The sequence below is a fragment of the Podarcis bocagei genome (genome assembly GCF_964188305.1).
Source record: "Podarcis bocagei genome assembly, chromosome: 17".
NCBI lineage: Eukaryota > Metazoa > Chordata > Lepidosauria > Squamata > Lacertidae > Podarcis > Podarcis bocagei.
In genome coordinates, this window is record NC_138143.1 from 13,609,441 (window position 1) to 13,629,534 (window position 20,094).

General features: G+C 41.1%; 1 protein-coding gene across 6 annotated transcripts in view; it reads left to right on the plus strand.

Annotated features, from left to right (window-relative positions):
• Positions 1 to 20,094, plus strand: part of RFX3 (regulatory factor X3) — a 113,505-nt gene that overhangs the window by 69,567 nt on the left and 23,844 nt on the right. For 2 of the 6 annotated variants that reach the window (XM_081176367.1, XM_081176368.1), the window contains exons 4-7: positions 783 to 1,041; positions 8,642 to 8,716; positions 14,970 to 15,151; positions 18,445 to 18,564. In XM_081176367.1, the coding sequence (XP_081032493.1) occupies positions 783 to 1,041; positions 8,642 to 8,716; positions 14,970 to 15,151; positions 18,445 to 18,564 (636 nt within the window). The remainder of the gene's footprint in view (positions 1 to 782; positions 1,042 to 8,641; positions 8,717 to 14,969; positions 15,152 to 18,444; positions 18,565 to 20,094) is intronic. The other 4 variants (XM_081176369.1, XM_081176370.1, XM_081176371.1 and 1 more) reach the window with 3 other exon arrangements.

Sequence of the window (20,094 nt, forward strand, 5' to 3'; positions counted from 1 at the left end):
TTTACCCTTTCAATGCCATTCTCTTTCATCAGAATTACTGCTACCTGACTTCTTTCCCACAGGGAAATGTCGGAAAGACACAAAACATCTTGAGCACATGAAAATGGTAACTGGCGTTGGACAACTCTATGGTTTTATGTTTGTGTCCACAGGGACACACACACACAGAGCCCAGTTCCTGTATAAATCGCTTGTGCTTTCCCTTGGACATGCTGATATCTGGAGAATCTGCTTTTGTTTCTTTTTAAAGTTATTGTATAGCTCTCGTGATTTCACACAGAAGTTTGAATACATATGGGCAAACACGGCAACACACTTTCCGTGCTTGATCAAGTTTTCAGCATCTAAGCTGAGCCATTTTTTCTGCCCGTAAGTGTATGTCATCTTTCTACTGTGAATTCATATTTTGTATTCTGAGCTCAGAAGTACTTGGAGTTGACATCACTGAGAGTGAGCATTTGAAACAGATGGACTCGGTAGTTACACGCTTGTTGTGTTTTTCTCTTAGCAAAGGGTGTGTCTTCTCCACTTCTAAACATTGGGAATAACAGTTTGCTGTGTTGCTACTTTTGTAGTAAATAATTGATAGTTTTTTTCCAGGAAAAGAGATTCATCTTAGAGTATAAGCCAATAAATTTAAAAGACTTTGTGCAATAGAAAATGCTGTTAGAAATGAGAAATAATATTTAGCTCGATGCAAGCCATTGTGGTGAAACAGTTGTCTTCCTCTAGTAAAAGGATGCATCTAAACAACTTTGTCTTTTCTCTCTTTTTCCCTGAAGACGAACAACCACGTATCCTTACACAGAAACTCAGATGTACAGCCAAAACACTGGAGGGAATTACTTTGATACCCAAGGCAGTTCTGCACAGGTGACTACTGTGGTCTCTTCTCATAGTATGGTGGGCACTGGAGGCATTCAGATGGGTGTCACGGGAGGACAGCTCATCAGCAGCACGGGAGGCACCTACCTGATTGGCAACTCCATGGAGAACTCTGGCCATTCAGTGACGCACACCACACGCGCCTCCCCAGCCACAGTAAGTAGCGCAGACGCTTCTGTCTCTCTTGTTTGTTTTCAGGAGCAGAAATTCCAGGTTTGCTTAATGAAGGCATGGACTACCTGGCCCTGTTGCCATGCAACTTCTATTCATTTCCGTGTCGCTTCCACAAGGACATTGAAATGAACAAAAGGTTCACAGCAATGGTTCGCAGGGGTTTTTGCCCCAAATAATTGACGCCCACCATGCAAAAAAAGAAAGGGGAAAGTATGAGTCTCATTCTCTTCCATGGTTTTACTCAGATTTATTCGAACGGATTCAGACTTTCAGATGGCTTTCTCTCAAACCTATGTTCAGTAAATTTACTTTGTGGGGAAATAAAATTGCAGAAATTTAGTTAAATATAATGACAGTATCACAGCTTCTTTCACTGCATTCTTTTCAGTTCTGGATTTCATGTCTCCTGTATGGGTCACTCTAGATAGTTCTCCATGCGGTTGTCATTCATATTTTAGCTTTCTTGATAGCAGCTTCAGTCACAGTAGTTTCCATGTGAACAGGCATTTGACTGCATTAGAGGTATGTATCACAGAGATTAGCAACTGCATGTAAAGTTGCTAAATGGCAAGTGGATGCAAATGAACTCAACGTTTGAGAACTTTTTATTCCTTAAAACCAACCAAGCCTATTCCTGGTTAATATAAATTGTAGCAGTAAATGATAGTTAGTCTTAATCATGGTTTGTTGAATAGTCCAGGGTCCAGCTTACTGATACTCAGCCAAACCATGGCTTGTTTTGTCTAGTGTTGGCTTGCTATTCCTTGAGCTCCTCTGCAAATACCCTGCTGCTACGCTGAAGCCCTTTGTGGCATCTGGGGACTAACAAGGCATCACCAGCTGCCTTACCATTGGCTGGTTACAGAAACTGGGCAGTGAACATAAACACTCGCCTTGGAGCTCTTTGGCCTCTCCAGAAAGCTCCTAAGCAGTAAAACATCCTCCTCCCACCCACAATCCTTTTGAAGAAAAAGTCCTTTCCTTCTGAAAGTCTTCTGTTTGTACCCAGATTATGTAGTTTGCTATCAGGCGAGGCTGTCTTTTGCTCCTCTCAGCGGTGATTGTTCAGTGGGGAAGAGAGACATTAAACTTCTCCGTTTCACATTCACCCACCCAGCACACTTGCTCTGACAGCCTCCTCACTCTGCCCATGTACAACTTGGGTGATCAGCGGAATCGTGTAATTTGCTCCAAACAAACCATGATCAGTTTAAGACATACAAACAAACCAGTGTTGAGCTTGACAAACCATGGTTTAACATTGCATCTGTACAAGGCCATTATGTTATGAGAAGCTGTGGTGTTCTAGGTGTTATTGAACTCATATCAGCTCCAGCCAGCATGGCTAATGGTCAGGAGTGATGGGAGTTGTGGTCCTGCAATATCTGGAGAACTGTGCAAAATGGAGGAGAACATGCAAATTAAATAGACCTGCTTGTAACAGCCATGTTAAAATACAGAGGCAGTGAGGAAAGGAGAAAAAAAACCCCAAAATAAACAGCATTATGAGATTAATGAGAGAAATATTAAACATTGGGAACGAAACACAGAAAGCCTTGTAGGGAGCGAAAGTTTCTGAGGTTCCTTTTCTGCTCTCTCTGCCTTGCCAGAAAAGCCACTCTGTAAAGTCAGTGGATCTTGTAGATTGGCATTCAAGAGAACTTAAATTTAAAGAGGAAATGTCATAAGGCATTGTGTAGTTATGTCAAGTTCAGATTATAATGTACAGTGGTACCTCGGGTTACAGACGCTTCAGGTTATGTGATTTCGGGTTGTGCACCGCACCAAACCCGGAAGTACCGGAACGGGTTACTTCCGGGTTTTGGTGCTCGCACATGCGCAGAAACACTAACTCACGCTTTGCGCTGAATTGCGACCCGCGCGTGCGCAGACTGTGGGTTGCGAACGGTGCGGGTTGCGAACGTGCCTCCCGCAAAGATCACATTTGCAACCCGAGGTTCCACTGTATAGGGATTTTGGGATGCAGACTAGGAAAGGCAAGTTTTAAGAAAGGAAATGACATACATTTCAAATGTTGACCCCTTGATGTAGAAGGTTCACCAACCATGAATATACTGAAAATCAGATTAATTTTTTTAAATGAGGGTTTTTAATCTCTGTGTGTATTTTCTTTAGGGTTTTAAAAAATAGTTTATTACATAATACATATAAATTGTAGGTACATTGCTCTTCCTCTTTACAGCTAGAAACTTTTATTTAAAAATACTTCTAGTTTTGTTTTGTTTTTTTAAATAACTCTTAAATTGTAGGAATTGTAGAGCATACTTTTCAACTGCTGATGCCATACACAGCAATATCCATAATTGTTGCATGTACCATCTGTTTTGGCAAATTAAAAAGAGAGAATTTAAAAAAACTGAAGAGCTTGAAAGAGAAACTTTCAAGCAGCTTGTGTGCTTTTTAATATTATGACTAATTGCTGTTAAAATAGCAAAAGACAAAAGAGTGGCTGGTAAATTCAAATTTTATATTTGTTCTGTAATGTGAAATACTGTCCCTATTTTGAACTGCATAATTACTGTATTCTTCCTCATTATTTTTGCAACAGCAACCCCCCCCCAAAAAAAAACACACACACCCCTATGATGTAGTGGAAAATAAGCTGTTTCAAGATTCCAGAAGTTCTTTGCGTATCTTGTTCTAACAATATGCCATGGAAGCTTACTCTGCTAAGTGTTTTATTATGCATTTACAAGAAAAAGAAATCCGCCAAACTCTCTGTATGCCAGTTTCACTAACCACTTGATGACATCAGTATTATATTTGGAGATTGATGACAGTATTTCTGTCACCTATCACAAGTTCATTTTTTGAAAATCCAAATGTGAACTAGTTACAAAATGGGAAAAGCTGTTGATTTATACATAGAAACGAGTGACAATCAATATGAAAGACAAGGCTTCTGTTGAAATCAGATGTTTGAATTCATTGATATTATGATAGTCTTTTATTCCATTTTGTCACTGTGAACCAGATTAGAATTGTATTTACTTTAGAAAGGATGGATTTCTCTTGAGTTAGTTCTCAGCGTTGTATTTCAGTATTGCTTAATGGTGTTAAAAGTACAATATGCAGGTTACAGCGGTGTAGCACGGCGGGGGGGGGGGGCTGCCAGGGTGATGGCCCTGGCACATTTTTCTGGGATGCACTGCTCACCCCACCCTGCCAGCTCTGCATGGCATTGTGAGGCTGAGTTCTGAGTTTTGCCGATCAAATAATTCAGATCAGATCCCAGCCTTGTAAAGTGGAGCAGGGCAGGCAGGGCGGTGTGAGAAGGGCCGCGTCCGTTGGCCTGCCTGCCCCCCCCCCCAGCACAGACAGGTAGGTGGCACAGCACAGCCCCGCTTGGCTCTGGGGTGTGTGGCGCTCTGACAGTAGCCAGGACTGGGTTGGCGTGGCAGGCTCCGTTCACCCTCTGAGCCCTGCCGCCTCCTGGCGTGTGCTGCTGGCAAACCATACTATGCCACTGGAGGGTTACACAAGATTTTTCATTGGTGGTTAATTCAAGAATGCCATCCTGAATAAACAGACCTTGATGAATCTAGGCAGAGGATTTAGCAAGATTCCCCTGTTCGCTTTGGTCACTCTCAAAATCAATGTGAGTTTGCAATCAATGTTTCACTTCATTTGCATACCTAAGATAATGATAGTGATATTGAGTGGTAACTGCCCACTGATGGAAAGGAATCCATTTGGCCACACACACACCCCTGGGGGACTGGGAGCAGATTGGACTGGACAGATTGAGAGAATGCATGGGCCACAGCAGGGCAGAGGGCGACTGCTGAAATTTGCCTCACTTCCTGCTCTGCAGACAGATTCTCATCTATCAGTGAGCAATCACTTGTCACCCAGTGATCACCGATTTAAAACAGGCCAGACAGGAGCCCATATTTATGAAGGTGGGCTTCAAAAATTATTTCAGCTTCCTTCTCTGCTGATTACGTTTGATCAGAAAAACTAATCAAGGAGTCAAGTAAGACATTGATACATCAGGAATAACTGTATTTACTATTTTGAGAATTCTGTGTGAATATTGACACAAGCTGACATTTTAACTAAGAGTCTTTTATATATTTGTGTTTCGGAAAGATTCTACGTTGGGGTTTTTTCGGCTTATGCATGTGGCACTAAATCATGGTTTCGCCTTGTGTGGAAACTGGACAAAAGAGAGGGATCGCTAAGGGCTCCTTAAATTAAACTGGCAGGATGGGAAGGGTAGCTTTGGTGTAAAGCACTGGTTCCCAATTAGCTAAGTGCTGCAGGCCCCTTGTTTTTTCAAAAGCCAAGCCCTAGACCCCCTACTTGTGAAAATTTTGATATCTCTCTGGTAGTTTTTGTTATGTGGATGGTGCCACAGGCCCCTTGGGTGGGTTATGCAGGCCCCCCAGGGGGTCCACAGACCACCCATTGGAAACCACTGGTACAGAGGGAAGCCACAGTTTGGTCTCTTTCTGCATTTCCCAAGACATTTATTGGTGTGGGGAAGAGCAAGTCTTTTTCAAATACAAATGCCGCAATTACTTCCATGTCACCAGAGTAATGCAAGAAAAGGCCCTTAAAAAAGCAGTGAAATGGTTGCTTAGACATACTAGAAACAAATTATGCAAATTTTCTTAATTTGCATAATTATATGCCAACTCCATAATTATGAGTTACTGTAGCACAACATTTGCCTTTTCAAATGCAAGATATTCCATGTACCACCCAATAACTAAACAACTGTTCTGTTGAGAACATTTTTTTAAAGCAGAAAGCACACTATTTTTGTCCTAAGCAGAAAGCACATTGTACATACTGATAATATAACACACACAATTTGTAGTGAATTGTTTCCTTAACATGTGGTGGTATGTTGTGCACAAATGTTAAATCAATGTCTCTGTGTGGGGAAAAAATATTTGTTCACTCTCCTGTTTGAATAGGCATTCATATTCTCTAAAACAATGTCTGTGAGGTGGGGAGAATAGGGACTTGATCATTAAAAGACGCAATTAGCACATTCATACAGTTGCATATTCTAATACATTGTTATCCCAACTTTCCGCAAACGTTTGGAAGAGTAATCTTAAATAGAGGCTGTCTTTTGTGAGAATATGGAAAGTCAACATGACAGGCACATTTCAATTGCTTATTTGCCATTGTAGCCTTTTATTGGCAAACAGAAGATTTATTTGTATTTGTGCACATTGCAGGTCTAAACAGATTATTATTAGGAGGAGATTATTTCTGGAGATCTAAAATGATTTGTACACTTGCATCAGTCCTGTTTTAGACTGAAGGTTTGAGTATGGACGATTCATGCAATGCTTCATGTGTACTGAGTTTGCAACCATTTTAGTCTGCATGAATTTAGATAAAACTATGGTGTATAGTTATTAGTCTATTAATACAGGCTTAGTGATATGTTATTTGATAAGTCATTTGTTTACTTCAGAGTATAGTACAATACTTTCTGTTACTGTGTTCTCATCTATTTTAAACTTCTCCTCCTCCTCTGTCCAGTACATGACTGGGGCTAAAACACTCCCCAGAACAATTAATTTTCCTTTGATATAAAATGCTATTAAGAATACAAGAACATTAGAAGAGCTGTGCTGGATCAGGAAAGAGGTTCAAATCTGGAATCACTTGCATTTAAAGGTTCCTTGTATCTTTGGCGTTCTAGGTTAGACCACTGTACAATACAGTACTTTACATGTGTCTCCCTATGGTGTATGTTCTGGAAATGGCAGCACATACAGCACCAATTTTGCAATTACATCGTTGGTGGCCAGTTGGCTTCCAGGCTCAGCTTGAAGTGCTGCTTTTGAGCTATAATACCTTAAAGTGTCTGGGTCCCTAACGCCATAAGGACAAGGTGTTGGGATCTTGATTGCAGTGAGTTGCAACGTGCAGGCAATTTCTTCTCTAAAGCTGCAAAATTCTCTCTAGGGAAGTTCATCTCGCTCCCCTCTTTCTGTTTTTTTAGACAACACGCCAAAGTGGTCCTCTTCTGGCAGGCTTTTGAGTTGCCCTGATTATCTTTTTCCTGCTTCTGCTTTTCTGATCAACGTCGCTGCTAATTTGTTTCTCTGGGGTGTTTTTCAAATTTGACTTGATTTCCATGTTTAATCTACTTTGTTAGAGACCTTCACGATTCTTCACTGAGATCATGGTTTAAAATAATAAAAATAATAGTTAAATTGATTTCCTGGAGAATGTTATACTAAATAAAGTATTTTACAGTTTTCTGTGTCCTATGAGAAGGGCCTGAAGTTCAGTGGAAGGGGACATGCTGTACAGGCGTAAATGGTCACATTTCAACTCCTGGCATTTCTAGTTAAAAAGGTAGAGGGCTAGGAAAGACTTCCACTTGTTAGAATAGACAAGATTTGGCTGGATTGGACAATGATTTGACACAGACAAATACTATCTTCAATTGGTCTCTTCTTAATCCGATCAGTGTAGAATGCTCTCTAAAAAGACTCAATTCATAAAGATAAAAACATGTTTATGTTTTTGTCCATTCTGTAGTGTTTCTTTCCTCAACCACTAATTAATTTCATGCTGTTTTTATTTCACTCAGAATCATCACAGTAGCTCATTTGTTACTATCTCTCTGAGCAACTTAAGAGAGAAATGGAAAGTTCTATCAAAATGCTTCTGTTTTTATATATTCCCACATACAGAATTTATTTATAAGTGCAAATGCAAATATTCTACGTAAGGACATCTACACAAGGCCGGGATGCAAAGAAAGAACAGATGTGCTTGAAACATATGTTCCATCAGGCACATCGGGAGATTTGTCTTGTGTTTCCCCCCCTTTTCGGAACCCATCACCCTCTTTAAACTGAGCAGCGGCCTACATTTCTGCATTGGTAACTGCTCTTGCAAAAGCATTTCAGCAAAGGGCCAGATCTGAGTGTAGTTCTCTCCTGCTCATCTGCATTTGTTTTTGGAAGGCCAGGGTGCTAGCCCAGTGAATAAATTGTTGTGGTTTGGTAGCCGTTTAAATCATGAGATTAATTAAAGTTGTTCAATCATTTTTCAAGTATCAGCAGGCAAGAGACACACAATATGAAATTGCAGGTCCAAAGAATAAACCCTCCTGGTGCCACCCTGTTCATGTTTACTTGGAAGTATGTCTCACTAAGGTCAGGGAGACCTGCTCCCAGAACAGAGCAGAGGGTTGCAGGCTCAACCAAGTGCTTCAAGTTCTTTGTATACTTATTTTCTAGGATGCTTGACTGTTTTCTATGGATATTATACCATACTCAGGATTCTGAAATGTTTGCATTGTGGCTTAACAATAAACCATGTTTTTCTTTCTTTCTTTTTATGGAATGAGCAGGAGTGGGGGGTGGCCTTTTTGATAACTTGCTCTTTCAGTTTTGTTGAAGCAGTTGTTGCTGCAAAATTTGCTGGGGTAAAGATTTGAAGACTATGCCCCCAATAAATTGTAATAGCTTTGAACTAAAGTTTTCTTTTGAACTTTGGCAATCTATCAAAATTTCTGTGGTCAGTCTTTTATTACTATCTTGTCTTGAGCCCTTTTTTTAATGACATCTATTATCAGATTGAAATGGCGATTGAGACACTGCAAAAGTCTGATGGTCTGTCCACTCACAGAAGCTCTCTTCTCAACAGCCATGTAAGTTGCCTCTTCTTCATGTAAACTAATCCCTTGCTTGATTTGCATGCCTAGCTTGCCTTCTAAATGCTTGTTTTGGTTGCTGCTTTTTTTCTTTTTATTTTCTTTTTCTGCCTCCTGAATCTTCCTTTCTACTTTTAAGCTCTCATAGCAACTTCTCACTATCTTTTTTCAGACACAATGACAGTGCAGCAAAATTGTTGAGTTGTTTGATTTCCTCGCCCTTATAGCATTGCTCAAACCACCATGAGCATTTTATTTAAAAAATAACCCAGTTTTATTTGGATTGTTAACATAGGCTTCATAGTGTCAAACAAAATGTGTATTCTGTTCTCATTTGACAAGAGTAAGATGTCACAGTGGTGACTTAAGATTTTTTTAAGCAAAGAAATAATTTCACTGCTTTATGCTTCTTTGTTGCCAGTTCCTAATACTCCACCGTGCTCCAGTACGACCAAGAAACACAATATGACTCTTTAGGCGAAGACCTAGATATAGATAAGAGCAGATATGACTTTCAGAGCTGACACTACTAGAGGGAGGAAGCAGATTTGGCCCCTGTCACAGCCATGTTCTGAGTATCTCTATTATTTCCCATGCAGTCTCCCTCCCATGCAGCCAGGTGGGGATGCTCTTGTAGTGGAGCAAAAGCCTCCCCTCCAAGCCAGACAAGGGTCACCTGGAATTCTGTAGTGGGACTCCAATATCCCTCTGCAGAGAGTCCTTGCCATATGAGGACTGTCTTCATATACAGCCTGCCTCTCGAAATGGCAAGTGTTTTGCCACTTTGTAAAATGGCGTTAATTCCCATATATTCATTACACAAAAGCCAGGTCTTTTAATCCGTTGGCATCTTAAACACTTTCTTTTTATATATACAAAATTGTGCACCTGGAGGAGAGCATGTCTGGTGTCTCACAGGTACACCAGCTTCTGTTTCTTCAGGAAGAAATGCGTTGTTGAGCTTTGGTGACCTAGCTTCAGGTTCTGTACCTCCTGATGCCTCCTCTGAGTGTCGGACTGAGCCCAGGGTAACATGGCCTGGGCTGCCTCTGGGGAACAACCAAGGAGAGTCAAGGGCTTGGTTCATGGGGTCAATATGCTTGTCGTTTCTGTATGCTCATAAACCCATGACCTTTTGAGTCGGCCTAACTTATTTTTATCCTCAGTGCTGTTTTCGTACCTTTGTGTTTTCCCACTCCTCCATCCCACAAGTTGGCCCCACTCAAAAATCTGTAAATATTGTTCAGCTCTCATCATGCCATCTCATTATTGTTAAATCACAAAGCTTGTATGTTTCAAGTCTTGCAGATGAATGAATGCTTTTCTAACATGTGTGTGCATGAAAAAGTATCTTAAAAGAAGCATAACTATGGAAATGAAATTTCCAAATATGTGATTATCTCAAAATTAACTAATTGTGTATACAGTGGATGCTTGGGTTGCGAACGTGATCCGTGCGGGAGGCACGTTCGCAACCAGCAGCATTCGCAACCTGCAGCGCCGTGTCTGCGCACACGTGGGTCGCACTTCTGTGCATGCACAAAGCGCGATTTAGTACTTTTGCTCATGCGCAAGCGCCAAAACCCAGAAGTAACCTGTTCCGGTACTTCCGGGTTCGGCGCGGTGTGCAACCTGAAAACGCGCAACCTGAAGTGTCTGTAACCCGAGGTATGACTGTATATAAAAAGCTGGTTCAATTCATTCAAGAATTTACCTGCTGGCGTATAAGTAAACTGCAACCACATTTCCTGAAATCTGTTGGTAAATCTGACAAAAATATATTATTTGTTATTTTTCTGTGTTTCCTTGTTTCACAGAATAAGTATGCAGAAAAATAATTATACCCTGTGCCTTGCTGTGCTATTTCCAGGCTAAAGTAAAGCAAAGCTAAGTCATTGTTCCAAAGCAGGGTATTTTGTGAAGTTCTGTTTTGTAGTAGTGTGGCCCATATAATCCATGACTGAAAATCTCATAGCTTTATGTGAACATATATTTCCAGAAAAATAAAGCAATATACCTAACATTACATTTCATAGTTTACATAATCCATAGAGTTTTCAAAATTCTTTGTTTAAATAGTATTTGAATGTTTCCTTTTGGAAATGGACCATTAGGATATATAAAAAGGATGCCATTTTTATTAGTGAAAGAATGGTTACTTGTCTCAAAAATACAACATGTATGAAATAAATACTCCCCCCACCCCGCCAGTTTTATAATTCCAAAATTCAGTAATGTGTCTACAAACCTGATCCAGACCCCTCCTTAAAATCAAGTTTTGAATGTAGAGATCTTTTAGACTTAGCGGTTATACTGGGATGACATTCAGTAGATGGGATACTAGCACTTAGTTTAATAGTATTTTAAATCTGTTTTTATCTCACCTCACCTCTTTTTATGTGTATGGTAATTACCAGTGTGGCTGAGAATTAGGTGGAAGGGTGAAGGTTGAAATTGGGTATAGGGAGGTAAATGTATTGGATTAACTTATTTTTGCACATCATAACAATATTTGACTAAAATTTAAATTCAAAACTTCTTTGAAACAGACTTTCATAATGGTGACTTATAATGCCAATGCTTAGCACTTTATGGTTGTATGGCATGGTTTTACAACATGGTCTTAATGCTGTTAGCTTGTGTTTTCTTTAAATTATTTATATGTTGGGCCAAGTATTAATGCTTTCTTATTTTTGTGGCTTTCTCATTATTTTGATGCCCATCCCCTGTTTGTACCCAGCATCAGATATTTGGAGGCATAGGCATCTGAGCATGAAAATTCTGTATAGCTATAATGCTAATGGTCATTGCTAGACCTATTCTGCATGAATTTGTGTCGGAGTAGTTGCTGGTTACTAGAGAGGCATCATCTCTTACTGTTTCAAAGGCAAGTTTAAGCTTTTTATGCTACATACCGCCCTGTGATCTTCAGATGAAGAGCGGTATATCAAAATGATCATCATCATAATCCTGTCCACCCACTACTAGCATACATGCAAGAGAGCTGTTGCCTTGCTCATTTTTGGAGGTCCATGCTTCCAAATATGTAGAACTTAACATTTTCTGTGGCCTGAATCACCATCCTCTGCTCCACCCCCAGTTTTATAATCCAAAACAACTGGACCTTTGTCAGTGAAATGTGTGTGTCCTAAAGCAAAAGTCTTTATTCAGAACATTGACTGCACTGCCAGCAATGACTATTGCAAGTAACCGTTATATTATGTCAAAAGTAAAGTTTTTTTGTAAAATGTATTTAAAATTAATCATAGTATGTTGTAATTCATCTATGGGGGGAAATGTCAAATGTTACATTTATAATTTAATTGGGAAGTGTTCTGTGGTTTTTGCAATTCCATTTCGGTATTTCCCTTTGGGATAAATAGCAATAGAATATCTGCTTTAATCTATGCTGATTAATTCTAATGAGTTAAGTGCAAAGTTTGAAAGCTATGATGGTTCCTGTCCTCAGATATGCTTATGTTAGCTCATTAGTGAAATAAATAAGTGTTTTTAATACACCAAGGTAAAGGTTACCATTTCCCTTGACATACCGTCATAAGTTATATGATCATAGTGGTACATAACTAATTTGAAAGAGATTTGTGACAAATGAGATATCTTGAAATAATATTGGGTACATGAACTAAAACAAGGAAGAAAGAACGGGCCGGATCCAGAGTTCCCCTCTGCAGAGGCTTGCTTGTGGAGTGCTCCTGGCCATGTCCCCACTTCCCTCCCTCTCTGTTTCCTAAAACACTGCTTTGGGGGCACAATCCAGAACAGTGGGGGTGTTTTAGAAGGCTGCAGCGGAAAATGGTAATTGTGGGAAATAGCCTGCCCTCCCCGGGATCTCAGTTCTGTTCGTGAAAGGGACACTCTGGATCTCTTGTTTGACAGGCTTTGAACAAACAAACAAGCCATATCTCAGTTGCGTGAAATTCCCAGGCACAGCATAACTATTTCCATTTTTATATTAGCAAGAACAGCAGCAGTAAGAACAGCATCAAGAAATATACAATGTATACAGCTTTTTAGAGGGTTCGTAGTGTTTATAACATTCTTTACAACAGCACTGTAACTCAGGTCAGTGTTATTATCCTTTGATAATAATGAGTGGCTGAAGCTGAGAGTTGGTGGCATGCCTTAGGTCTAAGATGAAATTTGAACCCAAAAGCAGATTTATGACTAACTTCTGGGTGTCATCTGCCTCTACTTTTTGTGGAAACATCTAATCCAGTCTGACATGGCAACAGGGTGTCAAGGAAGAGGGTGGGTAGCACAGTGGAACACCACTTAGGATAAAAAGTGGACCGGCCAGCATCCTTCATTTTGTTGCTGTGTTGGCTGGGAGACAAGATGCCAGGCATGATGGGCCAAATGGAGAGAGCAGTCCTTCCTGTCGCCCCCAGTACCCCCGGGACCTCTCATCTGCCTGCCCTGTTAACTTGATTTCCATGTGAAAGTCTCATTCTGGCTGCTGGTGGCCAGAAGAACCTTTCCTTTGTCAGCTGATCCTGATAGCTTTTCCACTGTCTTCATTTACAGCAGCACTGCAGGAAGATTTTAACCTCTGGATAGTCATTGCAGGAGGCATTTCTTGGGGTCTGCTGAAGGTTTCTGGTGGGGCTTTTGTCATTCAAGCTGGTCTGGTAACTAGAGGGCACTAATAGGGAGATGGATAATGACAGGGGGCATGTCTTCTGCTTGATTTATAGTTTGTTCAGCAGATGGCCTGGTTACAGCCCCAAAACCTTGCTGTCTACACCAGAGGTTTTCAACCCTTCTGAGTCCATGACTCCCTTGACCAGCTACATTCTTTTTTGCAGCTCTCCTGTGGGGCTCAGGAATCCAGTTGTGCCTGCAGGGCTGGCAGCCTCTCACCCTTTTTCAAACACCTTCCCTTGTGGAGTGTTTCCTCAGCCTCCTCTCCTCTCCCCTCTCCTTGGGAGTCCTCTGAGCAGCCACTGGAGATTATAGCAAGGGCTGTTGAAATAAACGGCTGTCTTGGGGAGGCAGAGACACCAGAGGGCATCAGAGGAGGGAGGGAAGGGAAGAGGGACAGAGACCAGTGTTGCCATGACACCCCTGACCATCCTTCAAGGCACCCCAGGGTGCCACAGCACACTGGTTGAAAATCACTGTTCTACACCAAACAGCTTGGAACAGCTAATCAATAAGTATACCTAGCCATGTGTACCTCTCCCATTCCTATATATCTTACTAAAAACTACCAATCCTCAAAGACTGGTTGAACATTTCCCCCCTCCACTATAATGTAAGCTGGAAAGCTAATCCAAGGTTTCCTAGTGGAGTTTACTTCTAAATAGGAATGTATAAATTTGTGCTGTAAAAGTTTTTTTTCTTATTGAAACTGTCTAACAAATTTAAGTGGTTTGATTATTTGGAACACGATACTTTGTTTCTGTCTCAGTACTTGCAATCTGCTCTGCGTACATTGTATAATTTTGACATAGCTGCCATGTGCCCCTCAACAGAGGACTATGAATGATTATGTAAATCCCAAATAAAGTAGCCTAAAGCAGGGATAGGGAAACCTCTGGCCCTCGGGATGGACTCCCAGCTCCCACCACCTCAAGCCAGCAGGGCCAATGGAAAGGGATGGGGGGGGGAGTTGTACATTGGTTGCCCATACTTGGTCCAAAGGAAGCCCAGCTTCTTCACAAGACCCAGTTTGGTTTTCAGTGAAATTGGACCTCTCCCTCTCCCTTTCCCCCTCTCTCTTTCACTAGTAGGAGCAGGATCTGATCCAGAATCTTCAGCAGTTATAAAAACAAAAGTTATTCAAGTAAATACTGCAATATTTGTTATCTTGGTAATCTAATGATACAGAAGCATGGATAAATGTTACCAGTACTTCATAAGAATATTTTCCTTTTTGATTGTGTGACTTATTTTCAGTGTTGCTCTTATTCTCTCAAGTGCTAACACTTTGCCTGAAAGTCTAGGTCAGTGCACATGGAATTAACATGTTGCTACTTAAAGTAATTTATATTGCCTGAAGCCACAAGTCTTAAGAATTCTGCTGTTTCTCTATTTGTAAAGCTATTTTAAGATGATGTAATGCTTTTAGAATTTCTGTGGAGAATTACCTGGAGCTAAAGAAAGATGTGTCCAGCTAAACAGACAGAATTATTTTTGTTCTTACATTATTTCAATACTAATGAAGGCATAACTGTTCTGCAAAGTTATGTTGAGCTCATTTTTCTTCTTTGTTCCCAATTTGAAATAGCTCCAGTGGCTTTTAGACAACTATGAAACAGCAGAAGGAGTGAGTCTCCCCAGAAGTACCCTCTACAACCACTACTTGAGACACTGTCAGGAGCATAAATTGGACCCAGTCAATGCTGCCTCTTTTGGAAAACTAATAAGGTCAATTTTCATGGGCCTACGAACCAGAAGATTGGGAACCAGGTTAGTGTAAGGAAGCAAAGTTCTGAGTTAACGGGACAGAGTGTACTCCCTCTAATAGCAAATTTAGTGCTCCCGTGACAATAGACATGAAGCTAAAACATGATCATTGAGAAACAAAAGGTGGGAATCTGCATGTTCAAGAAAACTCCAAATTGCAGAAGTACAAAAAATGTTGTTGGTTTGTTTTTGTTTTTGTTTTAAAAAAGACCTAAAGCCCCACTTCCCTCCAGTCTCAGTTTGCAGTGATTGGCCAGTGATTGGCAGTCTGGTGGTTAGTCAGAGGAGACGTGATAGAGCTTTATAGATGAGTGGAGAAAGTGGATGAAGAGATGATTTTCTTGCCCTCATAATATTAGAGCAAAGGGCAATTCTGTGAACCTTATGGTGGGAGATTCAGGACAGGCAAGGTCTTTTAACATAGCACAGAATTAAACCATGGAATTTTCAATCACAGTATCTGTGTTCACCACCACTAATTTGTTCTTGCAGGATAAGGCTATTAATGACTGCTTATTAACTGTATATTAATTGTAATATTACTTATTAGCTATATATTCCTTCTTGCTCAAGGTAGTTTACATGGTTCCCCCTCATCCTTCTTCCTTTTTATCTTCACAGCAACCCTGTGAAGTAGGTTAGACTGAGAGATAGTCCACCTAGAACTCTAAACTAGAACACTGCTGTTTGGAATAAGGTTGTGGTTCAACTCCCACAACAAAGTGCTGTAAAAACAAAGTTTGTGCAATTGTCTAAATGTACTGCCCAATTCATTAAAATGTGTATTAAGCACTTTCTTCTCCCATATTGCTCTTTAAGACATTGCCAAAGCACCAGCTTCTATCAAGCATTCTAAGAGGTACATATATTAATTAGTACATGCAAGCTATATTATTCATTGCAGCATGTAAGGTGCTTCATTTAACAAATGGACTTAGATTAAATACGGACAAAATGCTTCTGTCCATTTTTCCAAATGTTACACCTCATTTTTCTGAATGAATCAGCCCCCTTTCAAGCAAGCTGTCCTTGGAACAAAGGTGTACGGTTTGCAGATTCAGCCTGTGTAAGAAACGTCAACAGCCCAGATAACACGCATTTCAGAATACAAGGGTACTTTGTGTATTGTCACAGCTGATTGTATGCCTTGAATGCTCTACAGTAAATGCTTCAAGTGCTGCCATATGGATGAAACCAGCAGCATGTGGAATGTGAACAAACTTACATAGAATAATAGTGAAGGACTTATGAGCTACTGGTGCCTGTAGTGCCAGATTCAGGCAGGATCATTAACTGAAGAAAGGCAGCCCACAGCTTCTTTGGATACAGCTGGTTGCAGAAAGGCATGGCACACAGACAGGGATTCTACTTCTGATAATAGGCATGTCCTAAGATGTGCTTTGCTCAGCCTGCCTGTGGGTAGAGCACATTGCAGTAGTCCAAGCTGGAGATAACTAGAGCATGCACCACTCTGGCGAGACAGTCTGCGGGCAGGTAGAGTCTCAGCCTGCGTACCAGATGGAGCTGGTAAACAGCTGCCCTAGACACAGAATTGACCTGTGCCGCCATGGACAGTTGTGAGTCCAAAATGACTCCCAGGCTGCGCACCTGGTCCTTCAGGGGCACAGTTACCCCATTCAGGACCAGGGCGTCCCCCACCCCCGCCCACCCCCTGTCCCCCCAAAACAGTACTTCTGTCTTGTCAGGATTCAACCTCAATCTGTTAGCCGCCATCCATCCTCTAACCGCCTCCAGACACTCACACAGGACCTTCATCGCCTTCACTGTTTCCAGTTTAAAAGAGAGGTGGAGCTGGGGATCATTCACATACTGATGAACACCCAGCCCAAACCCCCTGATGATCTCTCCTAGCGGCCTCATATAGATGTTAAAAAGCATGGGAGAGAGGACAGAACCCTGAGGCACCCCATAAGTGAGCGCCCAGGGGTCTGAACACTCATCCCCCCCCCCACTTTCTGGACACGGCCCAGGAGGAAGGAGCTGAACCACTGTACAGTGGTGCCCCGCAAGACGAATGCCTCGCAAGACGGAAAACTCGCTAGACGAAAGAGTTTTCCGTTTTGGAGGTGCTTCGCAAAATGAATCTCCTATGGGCTTGCTTCGCAAGACGACAATGTCTTGCGAGTTCCTGCGTGGTTTTTTTCCTTCCCCCCCCTTTTTCTAAGCCGCTAAGCCGCTTATCAGCTGATCCGATAAGCCGCTAAAAGCCGCTAATAGCGCTAATCCTTCAATGGGCTTGCTTCGCAAGACGAAAAAACTGCTAGACAAAGAGAATCACAGAACGTATTCTTTTCGTCTTGCGAGGCACCACTGTATAAGAGTGCCCCCAGCACTGTAACTGAACACTTGAGGACATGGCACTGGTCTCGGAGCAGACCTCTTGACTAAGGTGGCTCTTCTTGAGTTAGAGGGTGGTGTGCTCACCCCACACCTCTTTAAGGATCCAGACTGACACCTGGAGATGATGCCCCATATCCAGAACATAGCAACAGTTATGATTATATAGGCAGTGAGTAAATCCCCCTCTGGTCTCCCAGGCTCAGTCCCTCGTACCATCCTCAGAGGAGAGAGAGAGGAGACCTGTGCCAAGTATATGCAAAGGTGGCTGTCTTTGGGTGGCCACCATATACACAGCATTTGTTCATCCCACTTGGGGGGGGGGCACAAAGTGGGTCCCCGTGAAAATGGTGTCCTTCCATTATTGCTTGCGAATTTTTTGCCCAGTGTGAGCAACTTCCTTTTGATCTTAAGTTTTTGTCACGAAAGGAAACTTACAATAAATAGTTAAAGACAAAATAATTGCAATTTCTCTCCCCCGCTCCATCCCTTCTCTTTCATAAATCAGTAACACTGGTTGAAATCCTATACGCACTTAGCCTCCTTAAATTCTATTGACATTCTGAGATCAAGCCAACTAACTATGTATAAAGCTAAATACATTCCTTAATCATTAGAGTAATCTACAGTCCCCTGCTGTTTGGGCCATTTTCTATTTGAGTGGTAAAAACCTTGTCAAGAGACCAATATGTGAAATGATTGTGAAATATTTGCAGTTGTAACTAAGTGAATATCTAATACTCAGCTAGCTTTCCATTCTGTGGGACTAAATTGGCTGCATAGGATTATTTTTGCACAGTTCAGAGGAAAGCAGCCAAATTGAACAAAGGTCTGAGATACAATTCAGATATAAAATATTTAAGAACAACCCAAAGGGATCACATTTGCGTTTCGGTTGTGTACATTCCCTTGTTTTTAATATTTGCTTTTTCCCAAAGGGGGAACTCCAAATATCATTACTATGGGATTCGTGTCAAGCCAGACTCCCCTCTAAATCGGCTACAAGAGGACATGCAATATATGGCTATGAGACAGCAACCCATGCAGCAGAAACAAAGGTACAGTCCTGCCAAGCTGACCAGACCCCTTAGAAACCAGCATCTTTTTCTGCATCTCTCTATCGCGGGAGTGTTTAGTCAGGGAGCAGTAACCTCTCCTTTTATTAGACCACATAACTTCTCTAGCTGAAAGTTTACCTGCAGTTGCCTCAATCTTACACCCTTTTAGACACTATGTAAAACCTTACCTTTTGGGTTGGGCTTTTAGATGCTGATGCGTTAAGTGGTTTTTGTAATGTTATTAATTATGTAATTTCTGAGAATTATTTTCATATTTCTGTTTATTTTGTGTTAAGTTTTTATATTACCTTATTTTCAAAAGCTGGCCTGTGACTATTATTCATGAAGGTTGGTATAAAAACAAACAAACAAACAAACAAACAAACCACCTTTTATCTGGAGAGAAATAGTTTTGCTTAAGGGCATTATCTCATATTTTTATATCAAAATTGAGTGAGGAGTGGTTAAATGTAAAAGTGTTTGTGTTTCTAGAATCTCCTAAACTTAAGAAGAGAATTTGGCCTTTAATGAGAGGAGATAGAATTATGTGTGCCACCCTATGGCTAAGTTTGGAATGCTATTTTTTTTTTAAAAAAAAAAAAAAAAGCTGAGATCCAATGCCATGCCGGCAGACATGACAACATTTCCCTTCCTCCCTGCCCCCCCCGATGAAAAAAATCTGTTGTGGAAGGTCTTCCAGTGCTCCAGAGCAGATTTTGGGGGTGCCTGGGGGGCTGCAAAGCAGGAGGGCAGGGAGGGTAACTCTCATTTGCACAAGTGGATGTTCGTTGTGGAAGCAGGATGGGTCGGGAAGGAAGTAAAGTAAACACGACTTTATGAATGCTTTGTGCTGCTTTTAACTTAGAGCATTAATGCACAGTATACAAAATTTGTGATGCACCATTTGAAATTATGAAGGATGAGTGGAATTGCTTGTTGTGTTGTGGAATAAACTGCTTACATCAAAAAGGGAAATGTTATTCAAAACAAGTCCTTTGAACATATTAATTCCAGGTCTGGTCAGAAGTCTCAATGCAGGGTGTGGGAATGAAGGAGAGATCCATGTATACAACCATAATTTTTTTTAGCTTTGTAAAAGAGCAGCATGACTCCATCCTACCTAAAGTGGTCACTGGATTCTGGCCAGAATCTCCACTTGAACGCATCTGGTATAGCCGTGGGCGAATCTAGTGTAATTCCTCACATTATTTCCAAACTGAGTTGACGTACGTCTGAGCCAGTTCCCTTAGTGAGCTGAGGAGCACTTTCTGAACATTTTGCTTTTTTCAAGTAGCACATATCCATTTACTTGTCAAATTATTATTTTTTAAGATACTCTTACAAAGCAACTAGAGACAGCATGTAACATTTGTAGGAAGGCAAATTGTAACATTTGTAGCAAGGCAAATAGGAGGATTGCCATTTTCCGTGTTTTAAAAGCTAGCACCCACTTCTCTCAGCCATACTTGTGCACTTCCACTATGTTTCTAGAGTGAATAAATATGCAGCAATAACACCAAATAACATTTT